The following is a 25,980-nucleotide window of genomic DNA, read 5'->3' on the forward strand; positions in this document are numbered from 1 at the left end:
CGTGAATTTATACAGAAACCGCGTTGTTTTTTTTTTTTAAAGTTGAAATTATACAAAAACAATCAATTAAGCAATATACAATATGTACTTTAATAATTAAAATTATTGCATTTTTAACATATACATAAGTTTTGAGAAATCTGAAAACAAGAATATTTTTGTAATGTGATGAACTTGAGAATCTTGAGAACTGCGACTGCGACTACCCCAAGTGAAAAACAAAAAAGTGAACTAAATTCTAGCAGCTGTTTAAGCGCATATACATATATAATAATTATAATAATATTTGCATAGAGATATAGGTAGACACTAAAACTGCACATTAAGCTACGTTAGTTTGTAGATTATGGTTCAGGATCTGGCGGCACCTTAGCTATTGTTTCGCTTGCCCCGCTGCTCCTTGCGCCATGCATCGATACGCTGTTTCAGCTCAATATTGGGCACCAGCATATCCTCGGTGAGATGCTGCCGATTGAACGGATCTGTGCAGCTATTGAGCAGATGACGCGTGATAATTGCACGATCCATTACCGTGCCCGAGGGCAGCACAACTGGATCCGACATAAGGGTGTCCATAAGCGGATCCTTAAACTCATCCGGCGCATCGGCACACTCATCTTCAGTCTGTTGATTTGAAACTGCAGGGAAACAATTGCTTCAGCAAATAAACTTTATAAAGAACAAGGACTCTTACCATAAATCTCATGAGCCCGCTGTGTGAGCGCCTTGAAACGCTCCACCTCCACGCCGGAACGTAGCGCTAGGCGTTTAATGCGAGACGCTGCCTCGTTGCAGATATGCACATCGAATGAGCGCTCGTCGGCGGCCAAAGCCTGCGCGAATCTATCACAGTCCAAGTGGAGATATATATCAAAGATTTGGGCCAACAAACTGCGCGGCTCCCAACCATATTTGGCTGGATTCTTCACTTTCAGATCGTTGCACTTGGGCCCAGCCAATTGTTTTAAATTAAAGTTCAGCATTGAACTGAGGCGATCGACCAGCTCGGCGCGCATAAACGGCTCCTTGATGTCGCTCTGCAGTAAATCAAAAAAGTTCAATAACAATCCAAAAATAACCACAAACAACTTTAAACAACTCACAGTCAAATAATGAAATAGATCGACAGTCTCACGCGCCAGCGTTAAATAGGAACGGCATTGCCGCTCATCCGTTGCCAGCTGGGTGAGCCGACTCTGTTGCTGCTCGGCGCTCATGCCACTCCAGTTCTGTGCATCGGACATCAGCTGTTGCGTTAGATGTATGCGCTTTAGATTCTCCAGGCATTCGTCCAGCAAGAATGTCGTATCGTTCATCAGCATATTGACAAACTTGACAAACTGATTGCCCTGGCGCGACTCACAGATGACAGCCTGCCGGTGTATGGGATTCTCCCACATGGATTTGAACAGATGGCTAATGTGGTATCTAAAAATATAAAATTAATTCAATGAAAAGTTCTACGTGATTGCTGCAGCTCAGCTCACCTTATAGTAAACTTATCGTAAAACTCAGTGCTTTGGCCAGTGGTCTCCACATCCACATAAAATCGCATTAGCGCGCTGACCAGCGCATTCTGCGCCAGCTCATGATTCCACATCTGTTTGAAAAACAAAAAGACCAATCAATTCAGTGACAACTTTTAATACCTCGTCGATTTACTGACCGCTGTGTTGACCGAATTGGCTGGCTTCAGGGAGAAGACAAACATGACCTCAACCAGTTTGGCAGTTACATAGGGATTCTTGATAAGATGCGAGGCGCAGACGCAGGTCAACAGCCATGTGATGATCGAATGATCGATACCCTGCCTGATGTCCACATTGGCGTGCTGCATGGCAAACAATATGAACTCGGCGATGTCATCGATATACCACTCGGGCAGTGCAGAAAATGCATCAGTCGGTTTTAGCTGCTGCACCTGCAGCTTCGAGATGAAGGGACCCTCAATTGCACGGCCCTCGAATTGATAAAGCATAAACTCGCACACCGTCGAATAAAATTCAGTGCAGCGCTGCAGCAGCGCAGGATCTAGAAGCGTTATCTCACTGCATGTCTTGGATCTGTTAGGGGAAATAGATCGAGATCAAATTACTTCGCGGATAGCAATGGGGTAAGTCCAAACATGTCTGTCCGCTTCTAAGAAATCTGAATGAATTAATCACAGCCATAAACTATAAATATTTCATCGAAAATACTTTTTAACTTGTCAAAACTTTTGCATAGATATGCAATTGATCGATTAAACAGCAGTCTATAACCGCCACTTCGGCACGCCGAAGGCTTAGTACCCTAACATACATATGGCCTAAAAGTGTCTTAGGCCAAAAATCGATTCTTCTATATGAGTAGACTACTTTAGACAGAAACAGACAGATGAACATGGCTATATTGAGTCGGCTGTTGATAATGAACAGAAATATACTATAAAGTATATAATTGGGTTCTTCTATGTGTTACATTTTCTAACATTGCGGATGGAGTTATTAAATTTCTACAGTTTGAGGTTTGTGTAGAGCCCTAAAATATGGGTCTGGGTTTCGTACCGATTCAGTTTGCGCAGTTGCTTCTCCCATCGCTCCTTGAACTGATTGTTGCGATTGGCATAGCGCGAGTTAACCCAATGTGGCTTGGTGCGATCCAGCTCGTCAATTAGCTTCTGCAGTTCCTTGATGGCGCGCACCTTTTGGCGATAGCGCTGAATAGCCGGCAGATAGCCGAGGTGATGAGCCTGCAGTGTAAGGAACCAGCACTGCGTTTGGAAATTGACATTCTGCGCTGGCGCTGAGAAATCACGGGCCAAAAAGCTCTTGTACTCCTCCTCGCTGTAACGGATCTTCGTGTCCTGCTCAATGTTAACCAGCGAATTGCTGTAGTAGTGGAAATTGGCGTCGATGCGATCCAGTTTGATCTTGACCGACAGCTGCTGCAGCACGCTCATCAGATTTATAACAAAGCCATCGCGAGCGAGCAGCTTTTCATCGCTGGCGAATTGCACGCGACGATCATTGTGTCGCAGGATTTGGGCAATGTACTCCAGCGTCTGGGGGCGACTGCTGGCATTGACGCACAGCGAGTGGAAAACCGTATGCATGTGAGAGCGCATCGAGTGGAGCTCCTGAATGAGATAAATAATACAAATACAGGGAACTGCTATTATTTGGAGACTAAGCGCAAAAAGCTTACCCAACGTAGTCGCGATGTGGCTGCATCCTCGAGCTTGTTTTTGGTGCTGAACTCGGCAAACTTGACATTTTCCTCGGCGAATAGTGAGACCGACAGAAAGGGACCTAGAAAACTGCACTTGACAATTTCTCGACCCGGTATCTTGGTGCATATGGGCGGTATATAGTTGGGTTGGCGGGCAACCAGATCGGCAATTGGCCGGACATTGCCCACTTTAATGACCACCAACTTGGACAGCCATTCGATTTGCTGTGTGTTGATCTTTGAGCTGCAAATATTTCGCTGCATGCCACTGAATAGACCGCGCAACAATTGCCCGAATATGGTGTCGAAGACTTCGCGCTGTTGATGCGTTTCGGCCACCAGATCGACGAGGAACGACTCGCTAACACGATCCATGTAAATAAGCTCCAGCAACGTAGACTGATCCAGCTGATAATTGAGGTTCTGTTGTATGCGATCCGTTAGCACCAGCACAGCGACACGCATAATGTTTCGAAAGGCCAGAGCCAGGGCCTGCTGCGTGCTGTGATCAACTGGCTGGTTGGATGATTCATTGGCTCTGGATCTTTCGCACTCGGTTTGATAATTTTGATAGCAGCGCAGCAGATGGAGCATGGCATTGTGCTTGGAGGTTGTCACAATGTTCAGGGGAGGCGGCACCACACAGGGAACACATGCATCGCTGGGTGTTATCTCGGTCTGGCTGGGCGTTGCGCTGGCGCTTGCACCTTGATCCTCCTCAGCGGCTCCACTGGAGGCCACTGCATTAGCTAATATCTCCTGCACCTCGGTGTCGTCGCTCTTAATCTTTTTGGCCGACGAGAATTCCTTGTCATCACCATTGGCGTCGCTCAGACCGGTGGCAAGTGGTGTCTCGCCCTCCACTTTAAAGCTGTCGTCCACCTCATCGTTGTAGAACTTAAATGCCGTCTCCAGCAGAACACTTGTGACAATCGGCTCAAACTCAAAGCGTAGTTCTGGATATTGCTCCAAAAAGCTGGCGGTCTGTGCACAAATAATGGAACCACATCCGAATTCATTCCATGTAGCATTCAGCAGCCTGGACAGCAGCTGTTCGTTGCGCTCGTCCGCGCTTTTAAGCCGCGATGACTCCGTATTAGATACGATTGGCTGCGTCTTTGGCTCTGAGTTGAGCAGCACGGTACTGGGTACGCAGATGGAATGTGCGGATGTCATTTCAACGTCCTGTATGGGCGTCGAAGCCACCGATTTCATTTCCACATCCATGTCCGACTTACTGCCCAGCTCTGACCATGTTATGGGCGCTTTGTCGCCCAATGAGCCCGTCTCCATGCTGCTCGAACTGGCGCACACCTCGCGCACCAAACGCGATTCACTTGGGGTATTTGCTTGGATGCGTGCAGTTGGTTTCTCTGTTGCCAACGGTACGGCAGCGGGAATGTGGGCGCTGCTGCGCGCCGCCAAAGTGCGCAGCCGTCGGGCGCGTATCTGTAAAGAACAAAATTTTGGCAACCGTTAGACAAGACACAGATGGGATTTGTTTTAGCTTTCAAAGATGCTTGCCTCTTCAGCGGAAAGCTCCGCTACAACAAAATCTGTAGACGGGGTATGTGGCGGCAGCTGCAGCGGCAGCTGTTCCTCAGCATTAGCATCGCTATCTCTGGGCATCTGTTCGGCCTGTGGCTGCTCTTGATGCTCGTCCATGGGCTTTTGTGTTGGCTCCTCTTCCGGCATATCGCTTATTCAGCTGAGCAGTTGGGTTAATACTCTAGCAGTTCCCGTATGTTTGCTTGATGCGTAGTTCTTCTGCTCCACGGGTTAACGAACCAAACAATGAAACGAGAGAGACAGCGAGTGAGATCGTAAGAGCGTACGAACAGTAATTGAGAGAGTGACTGGCGATTGACTGAATTGCCACGCGCATTTAACAAATAAACAAAAGTCCAGCGGTCAACGTCAAGTTCACGAGAAGACAATGATTCGTTGGCTGCGCAGCATCCAACTGCAGACGGCACAGCCAGCTAATTTGTTCTTTGTGATCTTAAGATCAACTACGCACTAGTCGAATTCTGACCTATGACAAAAGCCGAAACGAAGACAACTATACAGAACGGGCAGCGACTATTTTTAGAGCCCCAGAGCCAAGCAGACGTTATCTGATTGTCAACCAGCGAATGCGGGGTGAACAACTGCAGGTGGACTGCAGTAAACGATATCAAAACAAGTGACAAGTGTATATCGATATCACATCGATGCACAAATTAAATATTTTTTTGATTATCCTATTATAACCCAAAATTAAGGTTGGTTAGACGGACACCAAGCAGGTTGCGCAATTATATCTTTATATATGCCAAGCAGCTGAGTATTTCTGACAAGGGCTTTCTGTTGACAAAATGACATGGCGAAAATATAATTTACGCAAATATTTAAATGACTAATTAAAAAGAACTGCATGCGAGAATGAAAGCTGATCATATTCATATAGTTGGCATTGTCTCATATGTGATGTTACCGAGATAAATTCGAAAAAAAAGTATAGTAAATCGGCCCTTATACCATAACCTAACATACGGTTCTTAAATCGCTTGATATCTAAATTAAATTTCTATCATTACGAACGTAAACAAGGAGGTACTTCTAAAAACATCAAACAGCGGTTGACTCATAAGCTGTTGTTAGTTTTCCAAGAAATCTTGAACAGTTATCGATAAATATACGTATATCCTAGGAGCACCCTAAATATTTAGTCTAAATATTTTGTTTTCGATTCTGGGGCCATGTTTTTCAAAGTAAATGACATCTGCGCATTTTCGGAATAGCTCGCTCTACAAAAACAGATATACATAAAGACGCACGATATAGGTTGAAAATGTCCAATAACCTATGCTTACCTGAAATGGCACTTTCACCTGCCGTCACAATGAGAAATTCATGAAAATTGTGAAATGCGGGCAAAGTCTATGTCTATTGCATTTCGTTGGGCCTCTAGCAACGTTTACCGTTTTGTGTCGTTGCTGATCGCAACGCAGGCGTTTAGGAGGGTGGAGGATGACGGACGGTGACACGCACAAAAATTTCTCTTTTGTTCTGGCAGAACACCTCTATTTGGCCTCGCAAAGCCAATATTTACAGGTTTCTACAGAATTTCAACTATTTATGGCTCACAATCACAATCACGTTATAGGACCCGCGTGTGCCGAGATTTTGCACACGTTTGCACAGCTTTTTTATTCTACTTTTAATTTTTAGACACTGCGTCCGTCAAACTAGAACTAGGATTGTTGATGTTATATCGACAGATAGATATATCGATGAGCGACAGCAACTATCGATAAAAATAGGTGCCTACGTAAACGGCTGAATGGCAAACGTCCAAGAAGTGAGCTAATTTCCACACAAATCAATAACACATAAGCAGAAAATAAACAGCAAATTTGTTATTCGATTTATCTACCAAAATAATGAGATTGCATGCAATTGGCTACAAATTAAATCGATAGCTTGCGCATCTTCTATCGATATTTCCATATTCACGATGGCGAGATACTTGGCAGTTTCGTTCAACAAAAGAAAATCATTTACTCCATATTACAAAAATGTTACAATTACTTGCGGAACCTAATTAAAATCCTAAAAGCTATATATATTTATGTTACTAGAAATCCGTGTATCGCTGGCGCAGGCTCTGCCGTTTGGCAACGTGATGCATCTAAAATGTGATTTACATTTAGTTTAGCTAATTTGATAAAAAACAAGGGGCAACTACTCACTAGACGTTGCTGCCTCCGTTCGCGGTTTTTCTCATAAGCTTTTAGGAGCGTTGGACACATGCGCCTGATGTAGTCCTCTGACTCCCAAAAGAGGCCGCCTTGGTTCTCGTATCGTAACAGAAATTCCACCTGTAAATGTTTTGAGTTAGCAAATTCAGATGTGTTTTAAATAAATGCATATACTTGCCTTGCCCGCCTTTGTCTCCTTGCCCAATACCCGCTCTATGCCGTTCTCTGGCTTACATTTTTTATAGAAATCGTCTTCGTTGTTCTTCTCTGCTTTCACCTCGCGTTCCACCAGCTGCGGCATATCCTCGATGTTTAGCAGGCCATCACGCAACCGCTCGCCATTTTGTTCGACACGCCTCACAAATGTCAGCGGATGCTGCTTTAAGTAGTCCTCCGCTTCGGCAATTGTCTTCGCCAAATTGAATTCCTCCTCCTCCTCTGGGTCAGCGTCGTCTTCGCATTCATCCTCATCGTCCATATCCATGCCATCACAGCTCATATTTATCTTATTGGCGGTATTCGTTCGCGCTGAGCGCCTTTTCTTTTTCACACGGTTGCCTCCATCATTTTCTTTGACGTCTGGATGGAATCGCACCTTTTTCACACGATGGTCGCAGCTATCTGTTCTATGTTGCTCCAACGTTTCGATGACATCATCTGCCACACCGTCAGTGATGTCGGTCGATGAGTTTGACGTTGACGTCTCCGTCTCCGTCTCAGCGAGCGTTGTCTCTTTGAGGTTTTGGGAAATGAGTTTAACTTTCGACTCGAACGCAGCACTTGCTGCTGTTGTGTTAATGCCTTTATGCGCCGTTGAACTTTCACCAATGCTTGAACCAGCGCCGGACGCATCAGTCTTTGGTTCACCTGGTGGCGACTCTCGCAGTGCAGCGGATTCCCTGCTGCTGTCATCTGCCTCCGCTGCGGGCTCCGACGTTGCGCCGGTTGTCTCAACCATTACACACTTCCTCTGCATTGATTTGTCCAGAGAGTCGCTGCCACCAGAGTCATCATTGGATTTCGTATCCATGTGCGGCAGGTGTAACGCGTCCTAACAAATTTTTACTGCAAACAAATCAGTTGAGGAGCAAATCTGGCATTGCCATTCCGATAGACATATCGATTAATTCTATTAGAAAACAGTTGGCGCTGCCAACCTATTCATAATTTATTTGGAAGTTATTTCAAAAACAGTCGATATTTATTTATGTTTGAATTTAGTGTAGCTAAAAAATTATTAAAACCTAAATTTGCTGTCTAAATTCAGGCGTTGCTATAAGGCACTCAGAAAAATAAATAAAAGATAAGACGTATTTAAATATTTACAGAATAGATATATGTATATCCACTTTAGGTTAGATTGAGAATATAACGGAAAAAGATTTTCTATGAACGATCTTGCTATGAATCAACAATTTCTGGTTGTGAATTGTGTGGTATGCGAGTGCAGATCGCGATGAGTCAACCTTAGGTTTCTAATCAGCAACGCCCATTTAATTGTACCCCAATTAGTGTGATTTTGTCTCTTTCGGCCTCATTGACACACCGAACTTGGAAGATCGATGAGGTTTTTAATGTGCCAGATTGGGCGCATTATCGTTATCTTCCGTATTTTTTTACTGGCTTCGCTGAGATTCATTTCAATTTCTTTTATGTTTATTGAATACTATTTTTAAAATAAAATCTACACTTTGTTACAAACAGATTTTATTTGATACTATTAATAACATACAAATGGGTAGAATTTAGGTTGTTGGTGTTTTCCCGTGGCGCGTCAGCCTCATTTCCTTCTAAGCTAGTTGCTGTCCTAGCAAGACCCGCAGCGCGGACCGCCACAGCAGCCGCGATACGGCGGGCAGCAAGGCGAGCAGCTGATCCGGCAGCAGGGAGTGGTTGCGCAGCCTGTCCAGTAGTTGAAACAAAAGTTTGTGCACTGGATACCTGCGGGTATGCCGCAACAGCCACCTGGATGCCAGCACATGTTTGGCGCTTACGGAAAGAGGTGACGGTTGGCCACAGATATGGATTTCGAAGATGTTAGTCTGTTTCCAACTTTGTACCCCGAGTGCTGCACTTGCGCCGGACTCGTATCTAAACTAGTTCTATTTGAATGAAATGGATTATTACACTTTCTTTTTGTTGATACTTCATATCCACTTTACTTGAAATTTAAAACTAGAATTGAACGAAATCCAAAAAAGATTGAGAATTTTGGCAGCAAAGTTTGATGTTATGCACACTACGAAGACCAAAACTGGAATGAATATTTAACTTATTTGTGGATTCAACATGTGATAGAAATTTTGAATCTCGATGCATGGCAAACCAAGATTATCTGAAGGCCTGCTATATATCCAATATATTCTTTACCTTCAAAATAGTTAATGCCAAGCAGCCAGTGCTGCCCATTTCTTTTCCAGGGAATTGCAAAAATTCCCTGTATTATTACAAAAGTACCAACAGAATTTCTAGTGTTGGAAATTTGCAAGTATATTCGAAAAGCGCTTTTGAAATTCGAAAAGAATGCATTCGACTAAAAGAAATACGCTTATTGCTTAAATGTTTTTAATCATTTAATAATTCTATTTAAGTAAAAATATGCTAAGCTGTAATGCAATAAATCATTTAAAATTAGTTACTAATATTACGCCAGCGGTTTCTAGGCATAAATTTTGACCATTTTGATCACATTTTATTACAGTAGATCTTATTGAAAACAAAATAAAATCGACCACCCATTTCGTGTCTAGTCTAATCTTTAAAGGTTTCATTTTTATATTTTCTATATAGTATATATATATATATATTATTTCATCAAATGCATTTTGGGCTAATTTTTGAACAATTTCTTGGAAATTTTTGCGGTTTTGAAATAAGTCAAGGGACAAGCTGTAAAATTTGTAAATGCAACTTGTGTATTTTTATTAATTTTGATTTTTTTTTATTAACATTTCTTTTGTACATTTTCTTTGTTTAAATTTATGCCGTAAATGTGTGTATTTGTGTTGGCTGTGTATGTGTGTGGGTTCATATATATATATATATGTATATGTTTCTGTATGTGCATAGTAAACAAAACTAAGTTATTTACACTAAACTAATTAGACGTATTTGATAATTAAATACTATTTAAATATATAGATATAGATACAATTATGTATATGTATATCAAAGGCGGTTGCGTTTATATTCAAGTAAGTTTCTGTATACTCTTCTGTTACTGTTACTGTTATTGTTTTTTGTTTGTTTAAATGTTTGCTTTAAACTATTTAAATATGGCCCCGCTATTCCACATGTGTTCATTTCGTTTCCTTAGACTTTATGATAACGTTTTTTCAACTTTTTTGTTTTTTCTTTTTCTTTTTATATAGTGTTTGCACAAGATACACTGTGCTACAATAAACAATAATGATGTATAGTAAAACAAAACCATTTTAAACATTAATCTTTAAATAGAAATTAATTACTTAAATAGTACTTATTTAATGCTGTGCTGCAGTTGTACAAAATCATATTGCAAATATTGCAAATTATTACACAGTATTTTCATAGATTTTCATATTTGATTTCTCATTTTGAAATTTTGCGTATTTCATAGCAGCTGATGTAAATATGTATATACTATGTATAAAGTACCATATTCATTGAATGATATACGTGTTTGTTATTTTTTTTTTTTAATTAAATTTAGAGATTTGTTTCTTTTTTTTTTATATATTTTAATTTACAATATTCAATAATCACAGTTCCCATTCAAAAACAAATTGTTTGCAGCAAGACTAATTTTGAATTTGTTTGTTTTTGTTTTTTGTTGTTTTTTGATTTTGTCATGCACAAGTTTGATTTCTTTGAAACGCTTTTGTTTATGCTTTTGATCATACGATTTAAATATTTAAGTTTTGATTCGTTTTTAGTTATATATTTATATTTTGCACCGCGCTAAGGTTTTAGACATAACAAAGTATAATAGCTGACGTTTTTTTTTTAATATAAACAAATAAGTTTTGTTAATGAACAACTTATAAATATGATTCAAGGTGCAGGAACATGTTCCAACGGTGTCAACTGTGTGTGTGTGTGTTTTTGTTAGTAACAATTAAATAATAATTGGTGCTTAAAACAAAACTCGACTAACTAGATACCCAATTGAAAACAACAAAACATTAACAACCCCAAAAATAATAATAATAAAAATAATAATAATAATAATAATAATAATATTAATTATATGCTCCTATGAAAAATACAATAGTGAAAGAAAGGTTTGCGGTGCAGCTGTGACTTGGGCCACGCCTACTTTCGGAAAATGACTTTGCCCGTCTTGGCATTGACCAGTATCATTTTATCAGTTGCCTCCATTATGCCCGGCGCAGCTGCAGATGCAGCTGCAGCTGTTGTTGTTGTTGTTGTTGCCGTGGTGGACGTGGTGGCAGCGAAGGCTCCTCCACGCAAGCTGCGACGCCTCAAGCGATCGCTGATATTCTCGGCGCGCTGCGTTGTCGTCGTCGACGTGGTGCTGTCCTCCTCCATGGAGGGCTTAACGCTGAGTGCGCCATCGTTCTTATAGAGTATGAGCTTGGTGCTGGGTTTCTTGACCGGCTCCTGGTGAAGCTGTTCCGTTTCTGCGTCGTCCTGCTGCTGCACATTGGCATTGACGACATTGTCCTGGTTATTGTTGTGCTCCGTCTGCTCCTTGTCGTCCTGCTCGAACGGCTCCGGTTCCTGTTCCACGCTTATCTCCAGCTTGTCGTAGCAGGTGAAAAAGTCGACAGATTTAAGCTTCTCGCTGGCATTGAAGTGCACAGCGGTGTGCTCCTCCAGTTCCGCCTCCTCGACGGCATTGTAGTCGCAGTGGGCACACTGCTGCGCCTCGGGGCTGGGCTGACTGATGCAGGCATGTTTCTGCATATGCTCTGCCAGCTGCTCGTGCTGCAGCGTCTCGTAGGGACAATGCTGGCAGCGCTGTGGCGTTGGCGCCGACTGCGGCATGTCCAGCGAACCGGCATCGCTGCTGGCATCTGCGGCCAAATCGCTAGTGGCCACCGAGGCGCTGGTCGAGGGCGTTGAGCTGCTGTGACGCTCCTCATCCTCCTCGGCCTCCTTGGCCTTGGGTGGCGTCTGTTCACGAATCAAAGCACCAACGCCGCCCGACTCCAGTTGCTTCTTCAAGAGCGAGTTCTGGCCATCGTAGCTGTTGCTCGAGGAACTGAGTGCGCTCTGGCGCAACAGCTGTGCGCCCAGCTCATTGTCCACCACCCAAATGGTTTCGGGTCCAGTTATTTGCAGCAGCTTGGGCGCCGGATATGCGACATCCTCTTTGCAATTTCTATACAGCTGCTGGCACTTCTCCTGGTAGTGCGACATGTGCACGGCACGATGCAGCTGCAGCAGCGTCTCGGCACCGGCACGATACTCACAGTAGGCGCACACATGCACCTCATCCGACTCCAGCTCGCTGGGCGCGTGCGCGGCCAAATGCTGCTCCAACTCCAGCTTGGCGTTGCGCTCATCGTTGTGCTTCTGGGCGAAACGGGCCGGACAGCGCGGACAGTAGCTAATCAGCTTGTATTGGTATTCCGGCGGCAGCTGTTGCTGCACCTGCAGCTCGGCATTGCTGCTCTCCTCCAGCTGCAGCTGGCTCAGGTCGATGGCCAGCGGCGTTGCTGCTGCAGCCGTCGGCAGCTGGTGCACCTGCTTGGCCGCAGCCAGCTGTAGCGCCACGCTAAAGTCGAGGCCAGCGCCGGCGGCTGCCGCTGCTGCGCCCAGTTGCTGCTGATGTACGCTGCGCATGTGGCTGCTCAGATGCTGCTTCTTGGCGCACACAAAGGTGCACAGTCGGCACTCGTATTGCGTGGGCTTGTGCAGCGAGACGTGATAGTTCATTTGGGATTTGCTCTCCGAGATGTACGGACAGACGGGGCACTTTTGCTGTTTGCTCTTCGTGTTGTTATTGTTGTTGTTGGGCAGCTCCTGCGAGCTGCTGCTGGCAGCGACGGCGGCAGCCGAGGGCAAGCGCGTGATCTCGATTTGATCGTTTTGCTGCAGCTGGAGCAGCTCCTCGGCGCTGCCGCTGGCAGCGGCGCTGACCGCTTTGCAGGCAGCGGCCCAATAGGCGGCCGCCGCTTGCAGATCCTGCTGCGTATTGGCCGCATTCACCACGGCCGCAGCGCTCGCGGAGAGCGGTGAATGCAGCAGCTGCTCCAGCTGTTTGCTGCTGAGCAAGGCGCTGCTCAGGCTGTTGTTGTTGTTGTTATTGTTGATCTGACCGGGCTTGTTGTTGTTGTTGTTGTAGTTGCTGGTGCTGATGTGGGCCTGGGACTCGTTGCTGGCGCCGGCGCCCTGTGGACGATAAATGGGCGCCGCATTGGGGCCAGCGCTGCTGCTGTTGCTGCGCTCAAGGGTCTCGATCCGAATATCCCCGGAATGCTTTAAGCGACAGTGCCGCTGTGGATGAGAAGAAGCAGAGCGAAAAAAATGCCAAAATTAGCATGCAGTCTCTCTTTGTCTATCTATCATTTTTGCTGCGTGTGTGTGTGTGTGTGTGGATATGTGTGTATGAGGATATTTAGCAGCTCAAGCAACAGATGTGGCAACTCTGGCCAGTCTTGTAGAGTAGCCACTTAGTTTTTGGGCAATTTACAAAAAATACTGGGGTAATTTTTGTTCCTGTAAAATTCCCAACGAAATGTTTACTGTTGCTTTAACTAGTAAATACCCTCCATATGTTTTTATTTGTTTAAAATGTGTATGTGTATGGGATGGGGAAACCCAAACGAAACACGCGCACCGTTATGATCTTAAATAGCCCCCTGCATTTGGGGGGGTGGGGGGTTTTAGTTTGTTGCATGAGTTTTTTTTAGGAAAATGTTTGGAATTGAATCGATAAAAATGCATTACATTAGTTTTGGAGAGAGCAAGCAAAAAAACTATCACCAATGATTTCTTATAAATAAACGTAAACGTATAAAGACATACAAAAAAAAGAAGAAATTAAGCAAGACCCAGACACCACACATTTAACATTTAGCATTAGGGATTGGTATAAAAGAAAATAATTACAATAAATTTTTTGTTGTTGCATATTTACCAGCGTTACTTAGGGACTACAAACAAAGATGATTTGCTGAGCAGGGGGCGGGGCATATGTGCTGATGTCACTAGTTGAAGACGTTTGGGAACTCCTTCTTGAGTAACGGACAGTTTGGGAACACACTCACAAACTCTATTAAGAATTAAGGATATTAACTAATGAAATAATGAAAAAAAAAACCGAATCTAACTTAAGCTCGAACGCTTAATTTCTCATGCATACGATTCTTCAAATCTCTTTGAAGATCAGCACAGATAAGATATGAAATAATATGGGCTTGGACTTTAAGTCGCCAGTGCTGCCCATTCAGTATTGAGAATATTAAAAAAATATATCATACTATTCTTTTTGTCAGTGTTGGCAAGCGTCAAACACATTACGGACGGATCTCTGGTTGGGTTGTTTGCGAATAGCGGTTTTTATTTTGGGTTTTATTTTTTTTTTGTTTGGGACTCGTTTCGTTTTGAATGGGACAAAACACAAACTGTAAAATGCATTTAAACAAATACCTGGATCACATGCTTCCAATTCGACACCTGATGGCAGTGGCCACAACGATATGGCGACGGATCTCGCCGATCGGCATCGTTCATCGTTAACAGATTGGGACTACCTGGACTATGGCTATGGAAACGTGTCGCCTGGCCGGGCATGCTCTGTGGCATATACGACGTTGAGGATGGCGGCGACGAGTGCGGCGATGACGCAACAGACGCCGGCGATGCTGATGAGGACGATGCCGATGCCGATGCCGATGCCGATAATAGCAGCGACGACGAAGACGACGACGACATGGACGAGGCTGGCGTGGATTTTATATTAGTAGCAGTTATGGCATGGTTTAAACCCGATGCCATTGTATAGTAACCATCACCAGCGATGAGTTGGTTATGGGCATGAGTGTCGGTGAGATTGTGGGATGTGCTGTTGTTGTTGTGGTTGTTGTTATTATTACCAGTACCCAGTGTATGAACCAAAGAGGACTTAGCACCAGTTGGAAAAGTAGTAGTAGTAGAAATAGGAGTAGGAGTGGTAGTTACTGGCATAGGCGATGTATTGGTGGTGGTGGGTGTATTGGATGACGCGACATAGTCGGCGACGCTCGATGATTTCTTGTGGCCAGCCGTCTCCAGCCTATATCCGGTGTTGTTGCCGGTACCCATAACCACAATTGAGTTACTGTTAGCATTAGGATTAGTGGCCACAAGGCCGGCGCCAGCTGTCGCTGTTGTTGTTGATGACGAAGCACCCGCACCATAGTGTAGACCGTGTCTGGTTCGTGGTGATGTTAGCAGATCTTGTAGCGATCTGGCTGTGCTGGTGATTGTGGGCGACGTCAGACTGTCGGCACTTGCCTCGTTTTGACTCGCTTTCTGCTCACCGTGCTCTAAAATGGAGGCGGCATTGGCTTTGGGCAAACTGTTCGTCGATGTCGCTGTTGTCGTTGTGCCCGGCGGACACTTGCCGGTGGCTAGCGCCAGTGCCAGGCCGCTCAGTGCACTGGCATTGGGCGTCGGCGAATGCTGTGCCTCTTGTATGGCACGCTGCAGCAGGCCCGCCGAGATGATGGAATGTTGCTGCTGCTGCTGCTGGCCGCCAACAGCTGAGGCTGAGGTGCTGCCCGCTGTGGGAGAGGGCTGCGACAGGCACATCGCGGCGAATACTTTGTTCATGTAGAGCTGCTGATTGGAGCTAACGGAAACCTGCAGCGGCGAGGTGCTGCTCACCGAAGAGCTGGACTTGGGAAAACTCGACTCCTGATAGTGTATCTTGACATGGGCCAGCACCGCATCCCGATTGTGATGTCTGAGAAAGTTCATCATTGGAGGTAAAATCTGAGAGCAATCTCTGTGGCTAGCGGACTCACCTGAAGTTACACTTGCGACATCTGTAGAAGGTCTTCTTCTCGCTGCCCTCCTGATGCACCTCAGTGATGAGATCGTCGGTGGGCTTGCCGGGCGGCGCTTGATGTGTGCGTTTCACTGGCGATATGGTCACCGATGGCGTTATCATGGCCGAATGATGCTGCTGCTGCTGCTGCTGCTCCTGTTGCTGCTGCTGTTCCAGTTGCTGATGCTGGTGATGCTGCTGTGTGGCCATCGCCGCGTTCATCATGGTCGCCAGCAGCGGCAAGCGTATGAGATTATCCGCCAGCTGTGCATCGTCCAGGGCATTGGATTTGTTTGGCGACACCGGCTCGAGGGTAATGTCATGGCCCGTGCCAACGCCCACGCCCACCTTCTGGTAGTCCTTCAGGAAGGCCAACGAGGCGACCTGATTGGGCGTCATCTCGCCGGATTTCATTAGCTTGGGATCACCATCCTCCTCGGTGACCTTCATTAGGGTTATGTACTTGTTATACTTGGTATAGTTGCGCCGCCCGGTCTCATCGTTCATCAGCACCTTGGCGGTCTTGTGCGAGGGATCGCGTATGGTCTTCAGGCGTATATGCTTGGTAATGTCCCAGCGCCAGTTGGAGCGATATGAGCAGAGCGAGCACTCGAATGGCTTCTTATTGAGGTGGCCAACAATGTGGACATGGAAACGCGATGCTGTCGATGCCCAGAAACTGCAATGCGGACACTTGTAGACCTTTTTCAGGGACGAGTTGGCGGCCTCTTCCTCGGGCGTCATCTTTTTGGTTACCTGCAGTGCATGAGAGAGTCAAATTTCATTTTGACGCATTTTTCGTGCGCGGGTTGCATTGTGTATTTGTGTGTGTACGTGTGTGTGTGTGTGTGTGTGTGTGTGTGGGATGTGTGTATGTATCGGATTTGTTGTTGCTGTGATTTGGATCTGGCGCACTTACCTCACCGTAACCGGGCGCTGTTTCCACTCCGTAGTAGCTGTTCTCTTCGTTGCTCGCCGCTTGGCTGCCCGGCGATTTTGTCATTAGGCTGACCTTATCCTGCTGCACTACGGCAGCGGCCCGCTCCTTGGCCGCCTTGTTCCAAATGCAAACCCGTTGCTGCTGCACAGCCGCCTGCTGCTGCAGCGAATGCGCATCGCTGCGACGATCACCGCTCTCGCCGGAATTCGAATCGTACATCTCGTTCGCACAGCGTATGGCTTCCGCGCACTGGGTCAAATGATGCAGCAGATCGGTGGACGATTTGCAGCGATGGCGACAGTGCTGGCAGCGTGTGGAGCCGGAGACGCTCAAATTAAGCGCCGAGTGCGACTGACGATCTTCGTCGTCTTCGTCGATCTCCAGGCGATCGTCGGCATCATCTTCATGCAGCGCCACATCGTCTTCGTCCACGACAACGGCCGAGGACTGACAGCTCTTGCCATGTATTATCGATTCGGATAGACATTTGGCCACATGACCGCACTGACAGATCAGATTATCATGCTGGGCGCCCGTCTTCAGCTTGTCGAAGAAGGAGCCGCCCTTCTTGGTCAACAGACTGCGCGAGGAGGCCATCGAGGCAATGGTCGTTGCCGGCGACAGCTGCGGCACATCCGACTTGTCCAGCATCTCGGAGATTTGCTTATCGTTGAAGAACATCGAGGCGATCCCTGTGAGGACACTTCGTGAGGCGTTTGTATCCTTGGATAGGTTTAGCGCGCTGCAAATTGAAAGAGGTACAAGGTGGGAATTCCATTAGAGGGGGGCTTGGAATGTTAAAAGTCTTTCGATGACTTTTTCACAATCAATAAATAAGTTATATATGGTTTCGACGATAATTCACTCCTTTTCCACACAATTGTGTGGATTATCGAACAATTCTTAAACAATTTTCCACATAATTTTACCGAAAGGGAGTGAAAAAAAAAATGTTCACCCTTTTTCCATAATATAACTGTGAGGAATTTTTCCTATACCTTATCTTGCTTTTCGCTTAGGCTATATTTCACCCATTTTTCACGCAATTGTGTGGATTTTTTTAAAAATCCGAAAATTGTTAAAATTTAGAAAACCCAATTAACAACATTCTTTCTGTCTATATCCGTTTTTGGACTTTTCCTGAAACTTCCTTTTAGGCCTCAACCCATAAGTTATGGTCACCCCATAGTTTATAGTCACCCCCATTACGGCTATAATTTCTGGTTTCTACTTACTCCTTCGAGCTCTTTGCGATGGGTATCAGATTGGGCACCGGTCGCAGGGCACGTGGCGTGGCTGTGCCAACGCTGGACGTGTCCGAGGAGCAGCCACCTTTTTGCGATAGATCGGTGGGCTCCTCATCATCCTCGTACTTGCTGCGCTTGCCATAGTGCTCCTCACCGCTCAAGGCGCCGCCGTCGCCATCCTCCAGATCATCATCCAGGTTGTTGTTATTATATTGATCCTCCAACTCGGCGGAATCGCTGAGGAAATCATCGCACATTTCGCTGGCGCCGACCTTGTTCTGGCGACGCGGCCAAATGGAGCCGGCATTGCCGACGGGCGGCACATGATGGTTCATCTCGTGGACGGTCAGCGACTGTTTGATGTCGGCCGTAAAGTCGCAGGCGGCGCACTTGAAGGCGCCAGCGCCTCCATGGTTCTTCATGTGCCTGTCCAGATTCCATTTGTAGGGTGTGCGAAAGTCGCAGGTGACGCACTTGATCATTGGCATCGAATGGTATTTGACGTGCTTGCTGAAGCGCGCCTTGATGTGCGTCACATAGCTGCACTTGTCGCAGCGGAAGAACTTGGTCTTGCCATGCTCGGCCAGCTCATGGGCGCGCAGCTGGGTGCGATAGAGTGTGGTGTACTCGCAGGCGCTGCATTTGAGCAGACGATTCTGTGGCTCCTCGCCGCCCGAGAGCGCCGGCGGCGGCGTTGCCGAGCCGCTGGGCGAGGGCGTCGGTGGTTCCGCTGGCGACGACTGACGCTCGTACGGCTCATGCTGGTCCAGATCCCGCAGACTGGCCTGCAGCTGTCGGCCATAGCTGGACACCAGCTCCAGCTGCTGTTCGCGCTGCTGCTGCTCCTCGCGCTGTCGCTGCATGTAGGCCTCGATGCCGCGGTGCAGCTTCTGCTCCTGCAGCTGCAGCTCACGCTTCACCTGCTCCAGCGTGGGCACGTCCGGCACAGACATGGTCAGCGACTGGCCGCCCATAACGCCGACGCTCTCCTCTAGTCGTCGCTTGCGCGCCTCACGGCTCATGCCGCGCTTGCCGCGCGCCTGCCCATGTCCGCTGGGTATGCCATCGGTGCAGCCGTGCACCATCTTCATGTGGCGCACCAGCTTCTGGAAGTGGCGGGAAGCATACAGGCACAACTTGCACTTATTTATCACAATTTTCTCGCCGTGCACGTCGCGCAGATGCGTCAAATGGTAGCGCGGATTCTGCGTGAAGTACGCGCAATGGTTGCAGCTGTAATTCCGCTTGATCTTGCACTGCGGCAATCCCTCCTCCTTGGCATCCAGCGAGAGCACCACGTGCTGTTGCTGCTGCTGTTGTTGTTGTTGTTGTTGTTGCTGCTGTTGTACGCTGTTGACAACGGCAGCTGCTGCAACTGCCGCCTGTTGTTGCTGCTGTTGCTGCTGCTGCTGTTGCTGCAACAGCTGCTGCAGCCGATATCTTTCCAGCTGCTGCTCCAGCGCACTTGCCACCGGCGGCGATGCCGATGTCTGCGTGTCCAGCGGTGGGGATTCGTTGCTGTTGCTGCTGTTGCCACCTTTGTGGCCCTGCTCCATGTAAAGCTGATTGCCGCTCACCACGCTGCGTACGATTAGCGTATCGCCGGAGCGCTGCACCATCGACGGCAGATCCATGCTGCTGCTCTCTATGTGTGCAAGTGTGTGTGTGTGCGGATGTGTGTGCGTGTCTGTGCTTGGGGTTGATTTCTTCTCCTGGTCGATTGGCTATTGCTTAACTGCAAAGAGAAGAAAGTGAGAGGCAAATAAGTAACTAATATAGAGAACTTGTCTGAAATTAAGTGCGATTTATGCTTAACTCAAGCAATTTTAGTTTGCAAGCTTTGGGATTGAAAGAGGAAATGATTGTCTTTGGCCCACCGTCTTTTTCTCAGGCTAAGGCATTTTTTAAAAATTTTTTTGATACAGTTTTACTTTTATTTTTCGATTTTAGAAATCTTTCATTAATCATTTGTTTTAAGGTTTATATAGCTTATAAAGCTTAACTTCAAACTTAAATGGGCTGTAATTAATATTTTTTAGCTTCACAATTTTTTCAAACAAACATATTTACCCATTAAAAAAGTGAGAAAAGCGAGAGTGTATTTATATTTTTTAAAATAACTCTTAGATTTAATTTATCTTAATCAATTGTTTTCCACTGTGTAGTGATTGCCTCTAGATGTTGTGATTAAATTTGCGTTGGACTTTAATTTTAAGTGCTGCCCTTAAAAGTATGCTACAAAAATGTTGCCAATTATTTTTCTGACGAAAGCCTGTCTGCGTGTGCATTGCACATGTCCCATTAAGACTTAAAGCCGCCTTAAATGCAGATTTTTGGCACAATGCAAACACTCATTAAGGACACGCACACACATTTGCTTTACACTCGTGTGTGCGTGTATGTGTGTGTGTGTGTGTGTGTGTGTGTGTGTGTGCGTGCGTGCACAGCTCATAAATATTTCAACGCTTAATGCTCTGGCACATCGGAATAACAGAAGCAACAAGAAACAGCGAACCGTCCGAATGATCATCCCCCCCTCCACTCTCCCTCCTTCACCCTCTGAGACGCAGTGGAGCAGCATTGGGAATGTGTATTGTGTCGCATTCGTTCCGACCGAAAAGGGATATTAAAATGAAATGTATGTGTCCTTTTTAATGTCGCTGTCCGACGCCAGCGACGGCGACGGCGCGACAATGGGCCAAAAACGAGGCTGGGTACTGAATCTAGAACTGAAATGGAATGTTGCCACAATAAATTCTGCAAGCAATGTAAATTTTGAGCGGGGGCGGGGCGTAACAGCCACAAATCTCCGGGGCGAACGTATTTGTGGCTGTCCCAAATGTGTTACACAAATCCATTTAAGGGCTAATTGGAGCCGCTAGGCTGGCAGCCGGAAATGCCGATGTCTATAGACACACACGCACACCGATGAAAATAGGGATAAGGGCAAGCTCAGCGCCGGCCATTTTGCATGAGTGCCCAGCCGGGCAAAATGTGCTGACAATCAACTGGGTAGCCAAGCCAAGCCGAGCCAAGCCAGTCGCATGTCAAGTGCGCATTATCCTTTCAGCAGCGATTTTATTTATTTATTTTTATCAATTGCTATAATTTTGTCATTTAAGTGGTTTTCATTGAGCACAAATTGTATCAATTGTACAACTAATGTGCGCTCTTAGCGCTGTCTCAAGCGCTCAATTACTTCTGCTTGCAGGAGGCAGGATGAGCTCTATTATGCTTAAGATTGGAAGCTCATTAGCAGACGCAGGGCTGGGCAAGTGTTTGTCCCAGGGATGCCAAAAAAATCACTTTAAAAGCATTCTTTATAAGCGAAAGTAAAGAAAAAATAAACTGCATAACTGTGGAATAAACTACTTGAATTGTGCACATTTCTCAGATAAAACAAGTAAAAATTTAAATAAATTAAATAAAATAAAATATATAAATTCTTTTCTGAGCGAAGTGCAATACTCAAGTTGAGAATACATTTTTTTGAAATTTATCTTGAAAATAATAAAAACATTCTTGGTTTTAGTAGGAAATACATATTACCAAAAAAAAGCAAATTGTACAATTCTTGTTCTACATCTATTTATCTTCAATTTGAGTTTGAATTTTTCTCTTAAATTAAGCAAATACTTTCTTTGTTCAGTAGAAATACACTTTTCTTTTTGGTTCTAATAAAAATTCACATTACAAAAAAAAGAATACTAATAAAAACAATCATAAAAAAAACATGCTTTAATAAGCGTAAAGTGAAATAAAACTATAGAGAATTTTCTCAATAAAAAACACTTTTTCGGTAGGTATAAAAAATAGCTGACAGTTTTTATGCTCCTTTATAAAAAAAAAAACAATAATGTTTTTTTTTAGAATATAAACTAAAGCCCACGTAAGTCGTGATCACAGTCACTGTTCAGCATTTCTACGGTTTATGTTTATGAGAAGCTGTAAGCAGGTTGTCAGAGGGTGGCTGGGTGTATGTGTGCGTGTGTGTGTGTGTGTGTGGGTGCGGGTGGGGTCATATCCCTTAGCATTGTTGATGCCGCGCGTTAGGCTCACTTAAAATATGCTTATTACGAGTGGGAAACGTCGAGGCTTCCTGCTTATTTGCTTTTGTTTATGTTTGTTTGTTGTTGCTTTTGTATTTCGCGCCAGAGCAAATACAAAACAAATACACGCATACACACACGCACACACACACAAGCACACGCGTACGCGCTGCAGTCGCCGCAGTTGTTGTGGCGCTTTGAAATTTTAATTTTTCACGCGACGCCTAAAAGTAGGCAACGAAAAGAGTGCGAACGAAACATTAACACGCACTTGGCAAGGCGACGTCACGACGCCTCGCAACATCCGCTGCCGCAGTGACTCGAGTTGCCTTTGTTTGTTTGTTTGTTTGCTTGCTTGCTTGTTATACCCACTACTTATTAGAAATGCATAAAGCGGGTATATCCGCTAGCAGACAGCGTATGCGAACTAAGCTTAGCAAATCATTCACTTATTTATTTTAATGCAATGGGAGAATATTTTAGAAATCGGAATAATATATATTGATTTTTGCTATAGCCTGTTCTGCTCGCACTTTATTGCATACTTTGAATAGCCCAATATTTATCGATTTACAGTCGCCTTTTTGAGAATATCTTTCATACTTTGTAGAGCTGCAGCTAGACAATTTTGTAAGCAAATTTCCCAAAAAAAATCAAGCTGTAAATCTCATGATGACTTTTGAATAGATCTAAAAATGAAAATTTAATATACATATATATATAGGTAAATTCTAGATGCCTTGTATGCGCAATATAGAGCTATATCTATCACTCTATATCTCTCGAACTTCTTATAAAAATCGTAGATAAACACATAAATTTTCGCAGCAAGACTTTTTTGTTGCACAAAACTTTGATCTGTTCGTTATAAGTGGGTATGCATGCTAACAGGGTATCTGTCAGTCGCTCACTGCCGACCTGAGCACTTTAACGTGTTTGTTGCTGCTGCTGCTGAAGCTGTTTTTGCCTGCGCGGACTTAATTAATCTTGCCGTGGGCTTAGCACGTCTTCCTGGGTGTCCTGTTCCGTTTCGTGTTGCTGCTACATTTTCTTCTCTGTTTTTTTGTTTTTTTTTGTATTCCGCTTATCCTTTTCTTCTGTGTTGACTGTTGCCTGCTGGCTTTTAATGAGTGAGAAAACGGTACGGGCCTTGAGCACAGAACGCCTTTTTGATTGATGGGCGTAACTGGCTTTTTCCTTCTGACTTTTGCATTTAATTAAAATTCAATTTCTTTTCAAATCGCGCCCGCAACAACTGCCAAAAAACCCAAAAAAAAAAAAAAAATGTTGCATTTGCCGCGCCCAAGTACTAAAGATATAAATATGAAATTTATGCTAATTTATGTTCACAATTAAATGTGTGTTAAAAAAACAAAAACGGAAAACGCATTTTGGCGCTAAATAAGCGAAAGTCTTTTAGCCAAATTACCGGGCACAAAAACGGCGCTGCACACGGACAAACTGCGGCTACGCATCCTGTGCCATTTCCGGGCTGGGGCGTGTCCTGGCCTGGCCTGTTGTGCTGCCAAAAAGGGTTGCTTCTTGTTGCTGACTTGGTCGCTGGCCAATTTCTGGTGTGGCGCATCCGGCCCGCTGGCTGCCCAAATTAAAAATGTGTTCGCTACAAATTAACTGCAATGGCAGCTGCAATTGCAATTGGGAAAGAAAAAACGAAATACGCAAGTAAATGCGAGAACTTTTTCCGATTCAGTTGACGACGCTTGGCGAAATGTTCCCGCCTTGATGTGAGGGGCGCAGAAATGTTTGTTCATCATCAATTTGGTTTGTTGCTTTTTTTTTTAAACAAGTTGGCCAACTGGCCAGCAAGATTTGTTAATTGAAAATTGCGAGCAGCAACGTATATTGCACTTTTTGTGTGTCCTTATTTTTTTGTGATTCCTTTAAGATTGTGTAATACCAAACTTAGTATTCGCTTGCGTCAGTCTTATTTGAGATATTTTAAGAAGGTTCGTTAAAGTCTTTTGACTTTTAGTTCAATATGAATAAGTCTTGTCTGAAAGAGCATAATAGGACTCGTAGTTGAATAAATGGAAGTTGAGTTCTTTAGGAATAAAAACGTTTTCCTTACTCCGATATCAATAAACTTAAACTGAAATATAAGGAACATAAAAAGAGTCGTTGTTGAAAAGATTGAAGACGAGTTCTTTTAATTTAAAAAACGGGTTTTCATCCAATTATACTCATATCAGCTATATGTTATAGTATTACGATCCACCATAATTATGTATCAATGTCATGCATTGAAGTTGAGGAACTAGTTTGCACACAGAACTAAGAAACGGATAAAAGGATATGAAACAAGCATCTATATACTCTACATAACTAGTAGAACAACTCTTAAAAGCCCTTCACTTCTGCATAAGTGTTGAATTATTAAGTTCTGCCACAGCTCAATATGTCTATTTGCTGACTACGCCATTTCATTTAATATGTAGCTTTTTATTTTGGCAATTTGATGCTCATAATGCGGCATAAATTAGTCAAAGATTTACAAAACTAAATCGTCTGTTAGTCAAAACTTTGCCAGCTGTAGTGTAGTCGTAAAACAATAGAATTTCGTTAAATTTGAGCTGCCCTTTTTTAACTTTTACAACTTTCGACACTTGCAAAACTTTAGCTTTAGCAGAGTTTATAAAATTATGTGGGCGTTGTTGGGGGCGGCGGCGGAAGTGCGCGCCAGCTATTGCCCTCACATAAATCGCAACAAATGTCAAAGTTTGTTTCGCATTTTTGAAATTAAATAAAGATTTGTCACGTAGTCCTCGAACAGCTCAGACACAACCGTAAAACTAAAGTGCTTCTGGTATTATTTATTTTATTTTATTTTATTTTTTATTTTTAGCTAAAAGAAAACTGTGCTTCCTTTTCTTAGCATAGACAGCAAATTTATTTTGTACAATTTCTTGAATGCTTTTGGCCTGCTTTGATTTTGGGGTCGTTTTATTTTTTTTTTTTTTTTGCATATGCTGCCAGCTGCCCCATTTGCTTGAGATACATGGCTAGAAATTGAAATTTTTGCGTTGGGCTGAAACACATTTTGGCATTTGCTTAAGTCAGCCGCATCACGTCTGTGCTAAAGAGCTTTTGTCGTTGTTGCCGATTTGCCAGCTCAGTAAGGTCTTAAAAGTTTGCCGGAAGTTGTGCGCGCAACTTCCGTTTTTCTATTGAACTTTAATGACGCGCTGGCCAAAGCAATGGCAACTTTTATTTTTATTTACTTTTTTGATCCTTGCCACAGAGTGCAATTAGAAAATACAGTTGCAAAATCTCCATTACACGGGTTTCGGCTCCCTTTTGTCCTGCACCCGCTGGGCGCTGTCAGCATTAACATATGTTGGCATATGTTTGGCCAGGAGCTGCCATCACAGCATCATACACCTGCTGTGCTGTCCATGAATAACAATTCACGCCCTTCATCCTGCCACGGCTTTGCAGTTATTCCCGCTCTTGGATATGTGTGTACATGTCGTCGTGGCCATTACTCATACGCCATGTTGGCAGCAAGGAGCTAAAAAAATGCGACACAACACACACACACATACACACATGCACACTTAATTACCACACACACACATACATATGTACGCATACAGTTTACAAAGAGAACTCGTCAGCATACGCTGCATGTTGTCTGGCCAGTTCGACAGTCTAAAAGCTGTTAAAAAACGTTTTGGCTAACGGTTAGATGATAATAAAAAAAGAAAGAAGAAAACCAACAAGCTACCGCCAACAGCAGCGCACAACAACAATAGCTGCACATGTCCGGCGGCAGCAGCAGCAATTGTTGTTG

At 44.5% G+C, this 25,980-nt stretch overlaps 4 protein-coding genes across 11 annotated transcripts in view; all 4 read right to left on the bottom strand.

Annotated features, from left to right (window-relative positions):
• Positions 1-43: 43 nt before the first annotated feature.
• On the bottom strand, positions 44-6,462 carry Ube4B (Ubiquitination factor E4B). The gene is made up of 9 exons (XM_064685119.1): positions 6,066-6,462; positions 4,735-4,977; positions 3,187-4,659; positions 2,547-3,118; positions 1,667-2,063; positions 1,488-1,600; positions 1,104-1,428; positions 695-1,037; positions 44-638 (listed from the first exon to the last, which is right to left on the bottom strand). The coding sequence occupies exons 2-9, from the start codon at positions 4,903-4,905 to the stop codon at positions 370-372; spliced, it is 3,663 nt and encodes a 1,220-aa protein (XP_064541189.1). The 5' UTR covers positions 4,906-4,977; positions 6,066-6,462; the 3' UTR covers positions 44-369.
• A 134-nt stretch (positions 6,463-6,596) lies between these two features.
• LOC135430452 (uncharacterized) lies at positions 6,597-8,068 on the bottom strand. The gene is made up of 3 exons (XM_064685120.1): positions 7,132-8,068; positions 6,945-7,073; positions 6,597-6,883 (listed from the first exon to the last, which is right to left on the bottom strand). Exons 1-3 carry the CDS (start codon positions 7,981-7,983, stop codon positions 6,830-6,832), a joined length of 1,035 nt encoding a protein of 344 aa, XP_064541190.1. The 5' UTR covers positions 7,984-8,068; the 3' UTR covers positions 6,597-6,829.
• Positions 8,069-8,643: 575 nt separating this feature from the next.
• On the bottom strand, positions 8,644-9,271 carry LOC135430438 (male-specific sperm protein Mst84Dd). The gene is made up of 2 exons (XM_064685108.1): positions 9,116-9,271; positions 8,644-9,055 (listed from the first exon to the last, which is right to left on the bottom strand). The coding sequence occupies exon 2, from the start codon at positions 8,932-8,934 to the stop codon at positions 8,761-8,763; it is 174 nt and encodes a 57-aa protein (XP_064541178.1). The 5' UTR covers positions 8,935-9,055; positions 9,116-9,271; the 3' UTR covers positions 8,644-8,760.
• A 574-nt stretch (positions 9,272-9,845) lies between these two features.
• The window catches only part of LOC135430473 (serine-rich adhesin for platelets), a 48,461-nt gene continuing 32,326 nt past the window's right edge, over positions 9,846-25,980 (bottom strand). For 2 of the 8 annotated variants that reach the window (XM_064685148.1, XM_064685149.1), the window contains 5 exons: positions 18,109-19,855; positions 16,853-17,615; positions 15,911-16,689; positions 14,553-15,849; positions 9,846-13,397 (listed from right to left, as the gene is read on the bottom strand). In XM_064685148.1, the coding sequence (XP_064541218.1) occupies positions 11,247-13,397; positions 14,553-15,849; positions 15,911-16,689; positions 16,853-17,615; positions 18,109-19,754 (6,636 nt within the window). In that variant the 5' untranslated portion in view covers positions 19,755-19,855 and the 3' untranslated portion in view covers positions 9,846-11,246. The remainder of the gene's footprint in view (positions 13,398-14,552; positions 15,850-15,910; positions 16,690-16,852; positions 17,616-18,108; positions 19,856-25,980) is intronic. The other 6 variants (XM_064685151.1, XM_064685153.1, XM_064685152.1 and 3 more) reach the window with 6 other exon arrangements.

Source organism: Drosophila montana, unplaced genomic scaffold, assembly GCF_035044405.1.
Source record: "Drosophila montana isolate Dmon_TW-CO22-7 unplaced genomic scaffold, ASM3504440v1 contig_3013_1, whole genome shotgun sequence".
Classification (NCBI taxonomy): Eukaryota; Metazoa; Arthropoda; class Insecta; order Diptera; family Drosophilidae; genus Drosophila; species Drosophila montana.

Excerpts from the sequence above, each read along its gene's own strand:
- LOC135430438 (XM_064685108.1), bottom strand. The coding sequence starts at position 8,934 with ATGTGCTGGCATCCAGGTGGCTGTTGCGGCATACCCGCAGGTATCCAG.
- LOC135430452 (XM_064685120.1), bottom strand. The coding sequence starts at position 7,983 with ATGGATACGAAATCCAATGATGACTCTGGTGGCAGCGACTCTCTGGAC. Across the intron at positions 7,074-7,131 it reads AGGAGACAAAGGCGGGCAAG|GTGGAATTTCTGTTACGATA; the intron begins GCAAGTATATGC and ends AAACATTTACAG. Across the intron at positions 6,884-6,944 it reads AACGGAGGCAGCAACGTCTA|ATGCATCACGTTGCCAAACG; the intron begins GTGAGTAGTTGC and ends ATCACATTTTAG.
- Ube4B (XM_064685119.1), bottom strand. The coding sequence starts at position 4,905 with ATGCCGGAAGAGGAGCCAACACAAAAGCCCATGGACGAGCATCAAGAG. Across the intron at positions 3,119-3,186 it reads CCACATCGCGACTACGTTGG|GAGCTCCACTCGATGCGCTC; the intron begins GTAAGCTTTTTG and ends TATCTCATTCAG. Across the intron at positions 1,038-1,103 it reads ATCTATTTCATTATTTGACT|AGCGACATCAAGGAGCCGTT; the intron begins GTGAGTTGTTTA and ends GATTTACTGCAG.